Raw genomic sequence first — 16,924 nt, 5'->3', positions numbered from 1 at the left:
GCTGTGTTTTGGCGGTATTGATTCACACACAGTTATTTAGTAACAGAAACATTTTATTTATTAAAAACAACAGATATGACATTACAATTTTAACATCAGACCTGAAGGAAAAAGGAAACCAAAGTGGAGGGTGCAAACCAGTTTCTGTGTAAATTCCACTTATGGAATTGTGAGGGGAACTATAGTATGTGTTCTTCTTTATTTACGTACAGGGGGATTTACTGACTCTCTGCCCGATAAGTTGCTGGTAAACTGGATTTTCTTTCTGGTTGTTTGCGAGCCTTGTTGAATTAGCAGTAGGTGTATATTGCTGAAAGCAGTGTTTACATTCACAGTGACTGTCTTTTCTCTGTATCATGTACTGAAGCCTTTATGACAGGTTAATTATCTACACTGTTGTGTTTTCTGGTAAAATACCTTGTTGGTGCAGTCTTAGCCTTCTGTGTGCGCTGCCTTCATGGGGCATGTTAAAATTCATGTGAACACTGACATGGTGAAACCACTCGTCGTGGATATGGAGCTAACGGTTCTGCTTGGTGGATTAGTCGCTGAAAGTGTGTAAGGCCTATAGTATAGCTTTTGTCCGTTTCTTACTTAGTATATATATTGAGGATGGGGAGAGTTCTGTTCTCAAGGTATTGGAATGGCCTGGTGCCTGACAGTAGGGAAGTTATGCTTCTCATTGTTTTGGTATCGGTGTTTTATTTAGTTGCAAGGATGGGCTGTCCGGGATGTGTATTTATTTAGCTTGAACAGAAAACCGTAAGAATGTTAAAGGAGGAATGTGTGTAATGGAATATGCATTTCCTAAAGTGAAATAACTGAATGGGAAATAGTGCACTTGATACTGTGAATAAAAATGTCCGGACAGACGTGACCCTGTGTACAGCTATGCTTCTGTCGTAATACTTTAACCCTCATGCAAAGGCAGTATTTCAGTGCACTGTTCTCAATTATCGGTAGGATTTTTACTTGAAAAAGGCTGGGGAAAATGATGCAAGCAGCTTGTGTGAATCAATACCGCTAAAACACAGCAGCGCGAAGTGGTAGAGGTTTAATGGAAAAGTATCAAAACTTGTTAGATTATGCCAAGGGTCTTAATCCAGACATTGACCTATGCAAAAGTAAGAGAAAACATATCAGCTCTACATATATTTACATATATCAGCGCTGCATATATATAAATCTGTCTGTTCTTTTTCAAAACCAGGATAACTATTGTTCCTAAATGTGAAAAGGTACCTTTTCATTACTTACACCTCCTTACTTCTCCCTTCGTCACTTACTTCCTTATTTCTATCAAATTCCCTTCCCCGACTTTCTCTCTAAATATAACATGAGCCTGTTTTTCCCTCACTTCAGATTGCAATTCCAGCAACAACAACATTAAACTAAATTACCTTTAATTTCTCTACAAACCATCTAAAATTTCTATAAATATTAAATGATTGTCATATAACTTGTATTATTAAAGAATGCTTTACTGTTATCACTAATTTGTCATAATTAAACTGCCGATGTCTTTTTTATTTTTAAAAAGTAAAATTATTGTTCTTAAAATATTTTCTAATAATTTGGAGCTTTTCTCCCCAGGCCACAGCTGAAAATGTGTTTCTACCCAGTTGGACTTTCCCGATAATCAAATACCAATAAATATTAGGATCTGTGTACATTTGCACCCCATCCCCACTTCAACAACCCAAGATTACAGCTTATTAACTGAAACACCCTGCTGTCTCCAACCTTTGCTCTTCTGCCATACTTTTTGTCAGGATCAACTCATTTTTCACAATGGAAAAGCTGAAGTTAAGCTGTTGGATCAGTGTGCAGTTATCTTGGAAAGCCAAGAAGACCGATATTGTTGAAGAAAATGCAAGTGCAACTGTTTACTACAGTAAGTATAAATAACAAGATAATATTAACTGTAATAAACTTGAACAACAAAAACATTCATGTTCTGTAACAATAACCTTCAAGGACGGCACGAACAATCTGCAGTCATCCTTTTCATTCATATACTGTAAAAATATTGTTGGAAGTGGCGTGAGGGCACAAGACAGACCAGTCACCAGCATACTTATCAGTTTAAGCAGCTCCTCAAAGGGTGATGTACTGTGGACGGGATCTGTAAGAAAGCAATGCCTCATTACCCCTCTTTAAATAAAAACAAGGATCCCTCATACTTCTAGGTCACTTTCCCAGGGCAATGAGGGGGAAGGAAATCCCCTTACCATGTATCTAGAGTGGACAAGCCTAAGTTCACCCAATGCAAAAGGCATCATATGCAATAAATATTGGTTGGATGACTGGACCCCAGTACCTGGACCATGCTAGTCACAGGTAATGCTAGGTCACCCAGTGGCATCAGCTTCTGTTCCACAAGGGGTTTGCTACATAACTCTCAACTGTACAGATTTTTGCAGAATGTCCAGATTTTTGCCTGATTTAGTCTGTTCCTCATAAAATGTGTTATTTTCTGGTAAATCAATGGGTTTAAACTTCACGTCCTTCAGAAAAATGCATACTAAAACAAATTATATTATTCTAGCACCTTTATATGTTTATATGAGCATATTTAAAAAAAAAATCTATCCCTATTTTTGGGCCTTTGTCCCCCCCCCCAATTCTGTTAGGCTTTGTCCAGATTTTTTGCGCTAAGAGGTTGAGAGGTATGGTGTGTTACAGTACCCTGAAGGGCAGATCACATTAGATATCAATTAGCTGACATATGTTTAACATTTGGGTCACTTCCTTCAGGCAATCAAGAGACATCTGCAGGAGTCCCCCTCTACCCTGCTTACAAGTCTTGAATGACTGGAGGAGAGGGGAGGGTCTTTTCTGCATCGAATACAATCACAAAGTTAGGATTTAGGACCTTGGATGGCTGCTCCGTGTCAGCTTGGCAGAACTATTATATTCAAGATACAAACAGGGCAGAGTAATCTGGTTCAGTGGTGCAATGGGTAGCACACTCACTTTAGATGCAGAAGGCTGTGGGTTCTAGTCTCACACCAGATAGATTGATTGTTGAAATTGTAGTGCAGCATAATGGGGTGTTGCACTCTTGCGTATGTTGTCCTTTGGATGAATGTTAAACACAGAACCCACCTGCTTGAGTTAGTGGTAACTCAGGTGGATATAAAAGATACCATGGCACCTATCGAATAGAACAGTGGAAGCTCTGCTATGATCCATTACAATTTCCCTTAATAGTATAACTATCAGCTCAGGTCTTCTCAAATAAATACAAAGTTCCAAAAAAAAAAACACATAAGGGTCAAGGATTGGCATAATGGTTAAGGTAAAGATACAAGGTACAGTGAACCTATAAGATGTGGTACAGGACTCCCCCCCCCCCCCCCAACATAGTTGCCAAGGGTACAACTCTTCAGACTTGTCAGCAGAGGAATGCAACCATGATCTCCTCAATTACTCCAGAAAGGACTTTTGAGGTATGCCAGGCCACTTGGAGAGATGATAAAATGCTGCATCTAGCGTTCAACTTCTATCACCTTACGTTCTCATGTTGCTTGGATCTGGAATCTGGCAAAGGATCTTCATTGTTGGTCCTAGAGGTGAGCAATCCTCACAGTTTCTACTTTTAAAGATTTAATGCAGGGCTCGAGATTCACATGCCTCATTCTTCTGCCAGAGGAAGGACTGAAGAATGGGCATAACTACACCACTTCAAGTCATACCCCTCTGCCCAGTACTAGACAGGGTGCTGACTTGAACCCTGGCTTGGTCATACCCCTCTCTCCAGTACTGGACAGGGCACTGACTTGGACCCTGGCTTGGTCATACTCCTCTTCCCTGTACTAGACAAGGTGATGATTTGGACTCCGGCTTGGTCATACTCCTATCTCCAAGTACTAGACAGTGGGCTGATTTGGACCCTGGCTTGGTCAAACTCCTCTCCCCTGCACTAGACAGGGTGCTGATTTGGACCCTGGCTTGGTCATACTTCTCTCCTATGTACCAGACAAGGTGCTGATTTGGTCTCCAGCTTGGTCATACTCCTCTCTCTCCAAGTACTAGATAGCGGGCTGATTTGGACCCTGTCTTGGTCATACTCCTCTCCAAAGTACTCGACAGGGTGCTAGCTTGGACCTCGGCTTGCAGTCTGGAAGTAAAGTTTCAGATTTTATGCACCGTCTGTGGGACACTGGATGAAGATTAAGAGCTCTGCTGATTAAACCATTATGTGAAGTGTCTACAGTTTAATGCTTAACCTACATCTCCTGTTGTTAAAGTGAAAACAGTTACTTCCCACACACTGTCGATGTTAAAAAAAACAAAAAAACCCCAAAAAAAACAAAAAAAAAAAAAAAAGAGAGGGGTGTGTACGATGCCCAAGTTCTTTTTGCAACGTCATACCGAGCCCACACCCGAACAAGGAGAACATGACAAAAATATACACTGAGCTGGATATATACAGAGAGCCAAGCCCACCCCCCGAACAAGGAGAATATAAACAAAAATATACACGGAGATGGAGATGTACAAATAGCCAAGCACACCCACCCCCAAACAAGGAGAAAATTACAAAAATATACACGGAGCTGGAGATATACAAAGAGCCAAGCACACCTCCGAACAAGGAGAACATTACAACAATATACACAGACCTGGAGATGTACAAATAGCCAAGCACACCCCCACCCCCTCCCGAACAAGGAGAAAATTACAAAAATATACACGGAGCTGGAGATGTACAAAGCGCCAAGCACACCCCCACCCCCCCCGAAAAAGGAGAAAATTAAAAAAATATACACGGAGCTGGAGATATACAAAGAGCCAAGTACACACCCTGAACAGGGAGAACATTACAAAAATATACATGGCGCTGGAGACACACAAAGAGCCAAGCACACACCCCGAACAAGAAGAACATTAAAAAAATATACACGGAGCTGAAGATATACAAATAGCCAAAGCACACACCCCGAACAAGGAGAATATAAACAAAAATATACACGGAGATGGAGATATACAAAGAGCCAAGCACACCCCCCCAAACAAGGAGAAAATTACAAAAATATACACGGAGCTGGAGATGTACAAAGAGCTAAGCCCACACCCGAACAGGGAGAACATTACAAAAATATACACGGAGCTGGAGATGTACAAATAGCCAAGCCCACACCCCGAACAAGGAGAACATGACAAAAATATGCACGGAGCTGGAAATATACAAAGAGCCAAGCCCCCCCCCCCCTGAACAAGGAGAACATCACAAAAATATACATGGAGCTGGAGATGTACAAAGCGCCAAGCACACTCCCCAAAAAAGGAGAAAATTACAAAATATACACGGAGCTGGAGATGAAAAAAGCCAAGCACACATCCCGAACAAGAAGAACATTATAAAAATATTCATGGAGCTGGAGATATACAAATAGGCAAAGTGACCCCCCGAACAGGGAGAACATAAAAATATACACAGAGCTGGAGATATACAAAGAGCCAAGCACACCCCCAAACAAGGAGAACATTACAAAAATATACAAGGAGCTGGAGATGTACAAAGAGCTAAGCCCCCCCCCCCCCGAACAAGGAGAACATTACAAAAATATACACGGAGCTGGAGATGTACAAATAGCCAAGCACACACCCCAAACAAGGAGAACATAACAAAAATATACATGGAGCTGGAGATGTACAAAGAGCTAACAAGGAGAACATTACAAAAATATACATGGAGCTGGAGATGTACAAAGCGCCAAGCACACCCCCCGAAAAAGGAGAAAATTACAAAAATATACACGGAGCTGGAGATATACAAAGAGCCAAGGACACACCCCAAACAGGGAGAACATTACAAAAATATACACGGAGCTGGAGATATACAAAAAGCCAAGCACACATCCCGAACAAGAAGAACATTATAAAAATATTCACAAAGCTGGAGATGTACAAATAGCCAAAGCACACCCCCCGAACAAGGAGAACATAAAAACATACCCAGAGCTGGAGATGTACAAAGAGCCAAGCACACCCCCCCCAAACAAGGAGAACATTACAAAAATATACAAGGAGCTGGAGATGTACAAAGAGCTAAGCCCACACCCCGAACAAGGAGAACATTACAAAAATATACACGGAGCTGGAGATGTACCAAAAGTCAGACTCTACAGAGGGCTACCAAAACAGGACTGTATAATATTCCAACTTATAGAAAAGCTAATCAACCTTGGCATAAATAAAGGGCTGTGCAACTGGATCCTCTATTTCTTGACTGGAAGACCACAAAGGACCTGTGCTGGTAACAACACTTCGGGGAGTACTACAATCAAAAGGGTTGTGTGCTGAGTCCTCTCTGTTCACAATCCTTACTCATGACTGCTCTGTGAAAGCTAGCAACAACCACATTATCAAATTCTCAGATGACATCACAGTGGTGGGACTCATAAGTGGTGATGATGAGAGTGGGTACAGGAATGAGGTCAATGCAGATGACATCACAGTGGTGGGACTCATAAGTGGTGATGACGAGAGTGGGTACAGGAATGAGGTCAATGCAGATGACATCACAGTGGTGCGACTCATAAGTGGTGATGACGAGAGTGGGTATAGAAATGAGGTCAATGCAGATGACATCACAGTGGTGCGACTCAAAAGTGGTGATGATGAGAGTGGGTACAGGAATGAGGTCAATGCAGATGACACCACAGTGGTGCGACTCAAAAGTGGTGATGACGAGAGTGGGTACAGGAATGAGGCCAACTTCCCGATTGAATGGTGCAACAACAACAATTTTGACCTGAACGTCAATAAAACAAAATAAATTATTGACACCAGAAAGACCTCTGCCATGCACCTGCCCCTCAAGATCAACAGTGAAAAGTAGAGAGAGTCCAAACTACAAATTTCCTGGGAGTACATATATCAGAGGATTTTTCTTGGTGTACAAACAAAGCCAGCTAATTAAAAAAAGCCCACCAGGGTCTACACTTCCTAAGAAGTCTGAGAAAAGCAAAGCTCTCTATGAATGCTCTAAATACCTTCTACAGAGGAGCCATCAAGAGCATAATCACCAGCAACTGACCTGTACAGTTCGGTAACAGCACAACGGCCGAAAGGAAGAAGCTGCAAAGAATAATAATAACAGCAGAAAAGATCGTGGGCACGAGACTTCCTACCTTACAGGAGCTCTTTGAACTGAGATGTAAAAAGAGGTCCCACAAAATACTGAGTGACACTTCTCATCCAGCGTATGGTTGGTTCACTAAACTTGCTTCTGGTAGAAGGTTACGGAGTATCCGCTGCAGGACCTCCAGATTCATGAACAGTTTTTATCCAACTGCAATAAGACTCCTTAATGCAGACATAAATCTGGATGTATTAGAACTATAACAGATTGTAACTCTCTCATTATTTTTATTTTTTTATACAGTAATTCTATTTACCGCAAACTAAAATTAATATATTCTCATTCAAGTGCAATTCCAATCACTTCCTTATGTGCAGTATCACCCAGTCTCACCTCTGTGTATGGTGTACTTTTCTTTTCATGTGTTAATCATCTAGTAGTCTGTGTTATCCAGTGTATATAAATAGTGTACAAGCATGCGAGTCAGCTACTGAGATATTTACTTTTGTACTATAGTTATTGTTTATTCTTTAATACTCAATGTCTTTTTGTGTTTGTTTTCTCCTGTAAAAGAGATGACACTCGAAATTTCATTTAGATTAGCACTTGTGTTTCCAAAATGACAAAGCTTCTTTGAAGTTGAATAACAAACTGTATTAAAGTCTTTTGGGGGGGGGGGGTAAAAACAGAGCGTGTGTTGTAACTTTAAGAAGCATTTCCAAGTGTACGCACGTGCATATAACTACTGAGCACATGCAGGCAGCAGTGCTATTTTGGGAGAACAGCCAGAGTTTGACATGTATGAGTGCAGTAGTCAGTCTGTTTATAAGTTTATGTTACTAAGCCTCAGTCATAAGGTGTTTGTATATAATAAAGCTGCTTGAACTAAACCCAGTGACATGGTGTCAGAAGTGGGACTGAGAGTGCAACTTCTTCAAGCCATGAGGTGCAGAGATGACGGTGAAGATATATTGAGCAGGCTGGGTGATACAGTGCTCAAACGATTAAAAAAAAGGCCAGAAACGAACCTCAGGTAACCAAAACTTGCACAGATGATTTGTTTTGCAAATAAAATTATGCGAAGCATTCGTAGAGCACAAAATACATTATTAATTAAACGAGTAGCACAAAACGTATTATCAATCAAACAAAAAACACAAAACGCGTCACTAAATAAACAAAGTGTTCGAAACCACAATATTTGATAAAATTATCAGAGATACTTATATGAGGTTCAGAATTACCTCCAGTTTGCATAACGAGCATATTTAAAGTAAAACGAGCACAAGAAAAGTATAATGAACATGATAAGAGGTTAAATGGGCATAACGAGGACAATAAACAGGCATAACGAGTACAATAAACGGGCATAACGAGGACAATAAAAGGGCAAAATAAGCTTAGAAAAGCAAGGTGACTGCGTGTTTTTAGTAAACAACTGTGTTTAGCATAAGCTACTATTTCGCATTGACCCAAGCCCTTCAAAGCATAACTAGACTTGTTTGAAGCATCTCAGAGTGTGCAAAGTGTTTGCAAAGTGTGTGCTTTATTACGGTGCAATTATTTGAGAGTTTACTGTGTGCAAAGTGCAGTCAAAGTACAGCCATTTCAATAAGTTTTTTGGGCTGAGTACATTTATTCGCAGAGTGCCGCCATTTCAAAGTGTTTCTTACACTGTACAGAGTTATTTCGCAAAGTACAGCCATTTTGAAAAGTTTCTTGTGCGTATACAGTTCACTGCAAAGTGCATTCACTTCGAAGTGTTTCTTACTCTGAGCTTCTGGTGTGCCATACAGTTCATTTGCAAAGTACAATTAATTTCGAAGTATTTCTTACACTGAGAAGCGGTAGTTTCATAAAGTACAGTTATTTTAAAGTGTTCTTGTGCTATGGAGACTTATTTAGCAAAGTGCAGTTGTTTCAAAAAGAGTCTGATGTGCTATTCGGCATAATTACAAGTTTGGGCATACATTTTCTTGCATATATGTATGTATATGTTTGTACATAATTTCAAGCACCTTCACTACTGTGTGTTGATATGGCAGAGGCATTTTTAAGACCCAGTCCACTTGTTTATGATCATAATGTTGCAGAGAATTGGAGAGTATCTAATCTGGAATATGACATTTTCATACAAGCAGCTGTTTCTGACAAAGATGAACATACGAGGGCATTCATTTTGCTTAACTTAGCGGGGAGAGAAGCCACTGAAAGAGGGGGTTCATTTGTGTATGCACTAGCAGTATATGCAGGAGAAGGGGAAACCACCATATCGTTGTACTGGCTGAATCAAGAGAGGACCCTGAGAGCGTGAAACATAAATTTAGAGAAATGTGTAACCCCCGACAAATGTTACATTAGAGAGGCACCTATTTTATACAAGAGATCAAATACTGAGAGAAACATTTGCGGCTCATATCACTGACTTGAGAAACAAAGCTAAAATGTGCAGATTTGGTGATGTGAAAGGACAGGCTTGTGTGTGGCGTTAATGCTGCAGTGAGAAAGATTTTGCTTCATGAAGCGATTTAACGTTGAGCAAAGCTATAGAGATTTTTAAAATGCACAAGTTTACAGAACGGCACAAGAGTACGTTTGCAAGTGATAAGAACATCGTTTCAGCAGTCTCTAGAGCAAGCGCAGACAACATGCAGCACATGGCTAGCAGAAGCAGACCTAAGCACATGGGAGCTGCAGCCCCTGCAGGTTTTCCAGGGAAGACCTGTAACTATCCAGCAAGTTCTAAGACTAGATCAGCAAAATGGACATGTTCAGTGCAGTATAAGGGTGAGTCACTAAGACCCAAGTCAAGTCTTATTGTTAACTGTCGCAATTGTGTTGCCAGTCATGAGTCTACAAGAGAAAAGTGTTTAGCATTTGGTCAGCAATGCCACAGGTGTAAAAAAAATGGAACCACTTTCAAACGTTTTGCAAATCAAGCAAACTTCTTCAGTTATTAAGAAAGATCACTCAAAAAAGCAAGTTGATTATGTGACAGAGCTGCAATCCTACTTTTTATGTAGATGGTGAATCAGTGGTTGATGAAAAGGTTAATGCAACAGATTTGCTGGCAAAGAACGAAGTGTTTTGTACTGTCCTGATCAACGGTAAATCCATGGAGCTTAAAGTAGACACTGGTTCAAAGTGTAATGTTATGCGAGCAGAAACATTTGCTAGAATGAGAGCTGGTGAACAAATTAATTTGGCTAATTTTGCTTTCATGTTATTCGGCTGAGAACAGTTACAGCTTTCAATTCTATGTACTTAGAAGACCTGTGCAATCATTATTAGGTCTCAGAGACAGTTTAAGAATGAAACTGCTTTCTTTCACCAAAGAAGTCTATCATGTAACCACATGTCCTAGTTCCAGCTTCACTGATGCTATTTTCTCAAGAGTATGCTGATGTTTTCGACAAGATAGGCAAACTTCAGTTGTGTACACTATGAAAGTAGACCCAGAAGTCAGTCTAGTGGTCAGACCAGCGAGAAAAGTTCTGATAGCCATGCAGGACAAAGTCAAAGTCCAGTTAGACAAAATGGTGCAGTAAGGTGCAATTTGTCCAGTCACACAATGAAGTGAGTGGGTATCTTCCATGGTAGTTGCTCAAAAGAAAAACTCAGATGAAATCAGAATATGCATTGACCGAAGAGACTTTATCCATGCATACAGTTGAGGTTGTCGCCCTCATGCCAAGTGCCACTGTTTTTTCGGTCTTGTATGCAGAGTTCATTTTGGCAAGTGATGCTTGATCGCAAATCTTCACTACTGACTACATTCAGTAATCCATTTTATAGAAACAGATTTTTCATAATGCCTTTTGGAATAAATTCTGCCAGTGAAGTCTTTCAAAGTAATTGTGCAATTTTTTTTGGATTATCCATGTGTTATAATAGGGTCTATATTGGATGATCAAACTTTCAAAAGTTTGACTGCTATATGGTCGACACCATATGATTGAATTTTTGAAAGTTTGAACATTTTAACGGAGATCTCCGTACACCGCGGAATGGGAAGATTTCCCTTTTCTGCACTGTAGTGCAATCTTGGAGTTGGTATATTTAAAGAGCAGGGGGTGTGGGGGCACAGCCCCACATGTGGGCGGTGCAGGGGGGCTTGCCCCCCTGCTTAAAACATTCAGGTAGGTTATTTGTGTAGTTTATTTTTTATTATTAGATTTTCAAACTTTTAAAAGTTCGATCATATGGTGTCGACCATATGACAGTCGAACTTTTGAAAGTTCGATTATCTAATACAGACCCATTATAATAGCGGATGATTTACTGGTTGGAGGTAATGGAGAATCAGAGCATGAGAGAAAAGTTCTGGACAGGGCGTGTAAGGTGAACTTAAAGCTCAAGCCTCTGAAATGTAAATTCAGGCTACCAGAAGTTACTTATGTAGGTCACTTATTTACCAGTACAGGATTATAACCACACCCTTCCAAACAAGCAGCTATTCTTGAGATGCCATCTCCAGACAATGTCCAAGCCCTACAGCATTTCCTTGGTATGGTTAACTATTTGGGCAAATTTATCCCCGACTTTAGTGAATTATCAGCTCTTTTAAGAGAGTTAACAAGCAAAAATGTTGCCTGGTCATGGTTGAAACAGCACCAGAGAACATTTGATAACCTCAAACAGCAAATTGCCAATCCATCTACACTGAGGTAACATGACCTCCACAAACCAGTTGTTCTTTCCTGTAATACGTAAACGTTCGGTCTTGGTGCAGTTATTCTTCAAGAAGGTAGACTAGTTGCCTATGCATCTATAACTCTTACCCAAACTGAAATGCAGTATGCTCAAATTGAGAAGGAACTTCTGGAAATTGTGTTCGCATGTTCGAAGATCCATGATTATATCTATGGTCGAGCTATCGAAATCAAAACTGGTCATCAACCTTTAATCACTATTTTAAAGAGGCCTATGCATACATCTCCAGCAAGACTACAAAGAATTATGCTCAGATTACAAAAATACAACCTCAAAATGGTCTATACAAAAGGTAAACGTCTTTATCTGGCTGATACCTTATCCAGATCACCCAGAAATACTACAGAACAGCTTCATGCAGAGAATTTTGACTTTGATGTCACGGAAGTGCATAATTTTTCTACCATGGGACTTGAGTCAAGAGATCATACAAAGACTGAACCAGTTTTGCAGAAGCTCAACCACTTCATCAATGTTGGATGGCCATTAAAGCAATCTTGTGTACCGCCAAGAGCACAACCTTATTTTCCTTACAGAGATGAGATGCTGATGGAAGATGGTATCATTTTCAAAGGTCCTAAAGTTATTGTTCCTACTTCCTTACAACAGGAATACATTCAGATATTGCATTGTGGCCACCCAGGTTCCGAAGCTACCAAAAGAAGGGTGATAGGACTAGTATTATGGCCATCTCTGTCATAACATTGATAAAGTGTTTTCATCTCGTTCAGTACAAAACAGTACTAAACCACATTTGCAAAAAGAGCCACTTCAGCTAAGCCAGATTCCTGAACTACCTTGGTCAACAGTAGCCACGGACCTATTTGAGTGGAACAATCAGCATTACTTAGTGTTGGTAGACTCTTATTCGAGCTGGTTTGAGATCGATCTGCTACCTAACCTAACGTCCAGTGCTGTTATTACCTAACCTAACATCCAGTGCTGTTATTACCTAACCTAACGTCCAGTACTGTTATTACCTAACCTAACGTCCAGTACTATTACCTAACCTGACGTCCAGTGCTGTTATTACCTAACCTAACGTCCAGTGCTGTTATTACCTAACCTAACATCCAGTGCTGTTATTACCTAACCTGACGTCCAGTGCTGTTATTACCTAACCTGACATCCAGTGCTGTTATTACCTAACCTGACGTCCAGTACTGTTATTACCTAACCTAACGTCCAGTGCTGTTATTACCTAACCTGACGTCCAGTACTGTTATTACCTAACCTGACGTCCAGTACTGTTATTACCTAACCTAACGTCCAGTGCTATTACCTAACCTAATGTCCAGTACTGTTATTACCTAACCTAACATCCAGTGCTATTACCTAACCTGACGTCCAGTACTGTTATTACCTAACCTAACGTCCAGTGCTATTACCTAACCTAACGTCCAGTACTGTTATTACCTAACCTAACGTCCAGTGCTATTAATACCTAACCTAACGTCCAGTGCTGTTATTACCTAACCTGACGTCCAGTACTGTTATTACCTAACCTAATGTCCAGTACTATTACCTAACCTGACGTCCAGTGCTATTACCTAACCTAACGTCCAGTGCTGTTATTACCTAACGTCCAGTGCTATTACCTAACCTAACGTCCAGTGCTGTTATTACCTAACCTGACGTCCAGTGCTGTTATTACCTAACCTGATGTCCAGTGCTGTTATTACCTAACGTCCAGTGCTGTTATTACCTAACCTAACATCCAGTGCTGTTATTACCTAACCTAACGTCCAGTGCTGTTATTACCTAACCTAACGTCCAGTACTATTACCTAACCTAACGTCCAGTGCTGTTATTACCTAACCTAACGTCCAGTACTATTACCTAACCTAACGTCCAGTACTGTTATTACCTAACCTAACGTCCAGTACTGTTATTACCTAACCTAACGTCCAGTACTGTTATTACCTAACCTAACATCCAGTACTGATATTACCTAACCTAACGTCCAGTGCTGTTATTACCTAACCTAACGTCCAGTGATGTTATTACCTAACCTAACTTCCAGTGCTGTTATTACCTAACATCCAGTACTGATATTACCTAACCTGACGTCCAGTACTGTTATTACCTAACCTAACGTCCAGTGCTGTTATTACCTAACGTCCAGTACTGTTATTACCTAACCTAACATCCAGTACTGATATTACCTAACCTAACGTCCAGTGCTGTTATTACCTAACCTAACGTCCAGTACTATTACCTAACCTAACGTCCAGTGCTGTTATTACCTAACCTAACGTCCAGTGCTGTTATTACCTAACCTAACGTCCAGTGCTGTTATTACCTAACCTAACGTCCAGTGCTGTTATTACCTAACGTCCAGTGCTGTTATTACCTAACCTAACGTCCAGTGCTGTTATTACCTAACCTAACGTCCAGTACTGTTATTACTAAGATGAAACGTCATTTCTCAGTCCATAGTGGTCCACACAGAGTTATTTCTGGCAATGGTACCCAGTTTACCAGTCAGTTATTTCAGAAATTTGCAAAAGAGTGGGACTTATCCATATTACTAGCAGTCCAGAAAACCCACAGTCAAATGGCCTGGCTGAACGTGCAGGTCAGAGTGCAAAGCAATTGCTAGAGAGGTCAAAGTGTGACAATACCGATATCTTCTTGAATTTACTTAATCTCAGAAATATACCCCGTGACAACTTACATGGCTCGTTTGCTCAGAGACTTCTATCTAGGCAAGCCAGAACAACCTTGCCCATCAGTTCTAGTTTGTTGGTGCCTAATGCTAAAAACAGAACAATCAACGCTAAACTTTTTAAGAAGTGCTCTTTTCAGTAGTCCAGCTTTGATAAAATGAGCATATTTCTTCATCCGTTGAAAGGAGGAGAGACAGGATACAAACGGTAAAAGGCTTAGATCGAACTGGTCAAGTGAGAGGTACATGTGCCAAGCCGAGATCCTACTTAGTGGAATCTGAGGGTACAGAGTACAGGAGAAACCGCAGGCATCTTCTTCTGGTGTATGAATTAATATTGAAACATCCTAACTGTGATACAGATTCTAGATTTCATAGCAGCCCAGACAATGTTTATATTGGAGAATACGTCTCCGTACCTATTCCTGTTCCTGATAATGTCCCTAGAGTCGAACATTCCTCAAAGACCGTCCCTGTTACTAGATACTACTCTGGAGAATACGTCTCCGTACCTATTCCTGTTCCTGATAATGTCCCTAGAGTCGAACATTCCTCAAAGACCGTCCCTGTTACTAGATACTACTCTGGAGAATAATCTGTCCGCATATTCCTGTTCTTCTGATAATGTCCCGAACATTCCTCAAAGACCCTGTTACTAGATACTACTCTCTATTCCTGTTCCTGATAATGTCCCTAGAGTCGAACATTCCTCAAAGACGGTCCCTGTTACTAGATACTACTCTTATTTTTATGTTACATGATCAGGTTGTATTTCCAGACCTAGTGTAAAATACACAGCAACCTGGACGTGACTGTTTGTGTACAGTTCTGTATGACTGCATGTCAAAGAATTAGCTCTGCATAACTGCACGTCAATGAATGCTGTCATTTTTGTGTATGACCTATTTCTCAAACAGGGAAAATTTAGAACAGAGCATGTGTTGTAACTTTAAGAAGCATTTCCAAGTGTAGGCAGGTGCATATAAAAAGTGAGCACGTTCAGGTAGCAGTGCCATTTTGAGAGAACAGCCAGAGTGTTAACATGTATGACTGCAGCAGTCAGTTTATCTTACTAAGCCTCAATTATAATGTGTCTGTAAATAATAAAGGTGCTTGAACCGAACCCACAACTGTTTTATCCTGACCGGACAAGCGACAGGGGGGTACCCTATTACAAGCACAGTTGCGTAACAGTAAACTTTAAACAATACATTAATATGAACTTCAGACTAAAATGACAAACCACCCATGAATAAAACAAGCACTGAAACAGCAACAACTGACCATGGTGCAGGATAACAACACTTTTAACTGACCATGGCGCAGGGTAACACTTTTAACTGACCATGGCACAGGATAACAACACTTTTACGCAGTTCTACACAGGGTACATATGTCAGCTAACACAGGGAGAGCAGCACCAGAATGTCAGCAGACTCTAATGCAGGGGCAGATCTTTGAGAACTTGAAAAAATATTGAGACAACATATGTACATTAAGACCAAATGACATCCTTGAAGAAAGATGATGGGTTATCAAGTTATGTTATGAAAAGTGCTGGATGCAACCCTTGATTTAATGTTCTAAAAAAGCAACGTTCTAATGAAACATGCATGCTCACCATGGCACTCCACCCTTTGATTCTGTAAACCTGTGACGCACCATGAAATTTGCAACAGCATCAGCTACCTGAAAGGAAAACATGCTGCATTAAAAATCAGGTAAATAAAACTATATACCTAGCAAAACACACACACACACACACTTTATGCTGTTACTATACATATACCTATGGATGTATGTATATATGTCAATATTTTATATATATATATATATATATATATATATATATATATATATAGGTCTACTTCAAAATATCAAAAGACCACTTACTCAAATCCCAAATCATCGAGATGAGACATTTCTGCACCAGGAAAGGCACCACTTGGCCACTAGGACAAAATACACACAATGAAGCAAGTAAAACCCACCAAAATGGGGGGCTGCACCCCCCATCTCCTTAACTAAATATACCAACTCTGAGATCGCACTACAGTAGGGAAAAGGGCAAACTTCCTCATGGTTGCCAAGTTGTTCCTTTCCCGGCGAATATTTTCGATTGTTTGACAGTACTGTCGTCTCGATGATTTGGGATTCCAGTAAGTGGTCTTTTGATATTCTGAAGTAGACCCTATGCAGATATATATATGCATGTGGTGAGCACGCGCACACACACACACACACACACACACACACACACACACACACAGAAACTAACCAAACATACCTTAAAGCTCTCTTAATGCAAGCCACTAATTGGATTTCTGCAACCACAACCGGGATGAGGCATTTTCTGTACCACCTCTCCCTGTTAGTATCTATGCTGGGGCAGTAGTACAAAACATATGCATCACAAGAGTCCTTTCTTGTGTTACAATGCACTTATTAAC

General features: G+C 40.4%; 1 protein-coding gene across 1 annotated transcript in view; it reads right to left on the bottom strand.

The window, feature by feature from the left end:
• PPME1 (protein phosphatase methylesterase 1) overlaps nt 1-16,924 on the bottom strand; it is a 973,601-nt gene that overhangs the window by 71,747 nt on the left and 884,930 nt on the right. Inside the window, exon 13 of the mRNA XM_044073394.1 lies at nt 16,096-16,163. Within this exon, the coding sequence (XP_043929329.1) occupies nt 16,096-16,163 (68 nt within the window). The remainder of the gene's footprint in view (nt 1-16,095; nt 16,164-16,924) is intronic.

This window comes from Protopterus annectens, chromosome 5.part1 (genome assembly GCF_019279795.1).
Source record: "Protopterus annectens isolate FY-2018-M chromosome 5.part1, PAN1.0, whole genome shotgun sequence".
Taxonomy (NCBI): domain Eukaryota; kingdom Metazoa; phylum Chordata; order Ceratodontiformes; family Protopteridae; genus Protopterus; species Protopterus annectens.
This window is presented reverse-complemented; position numbering and strand designations above follow the sequence as displayed.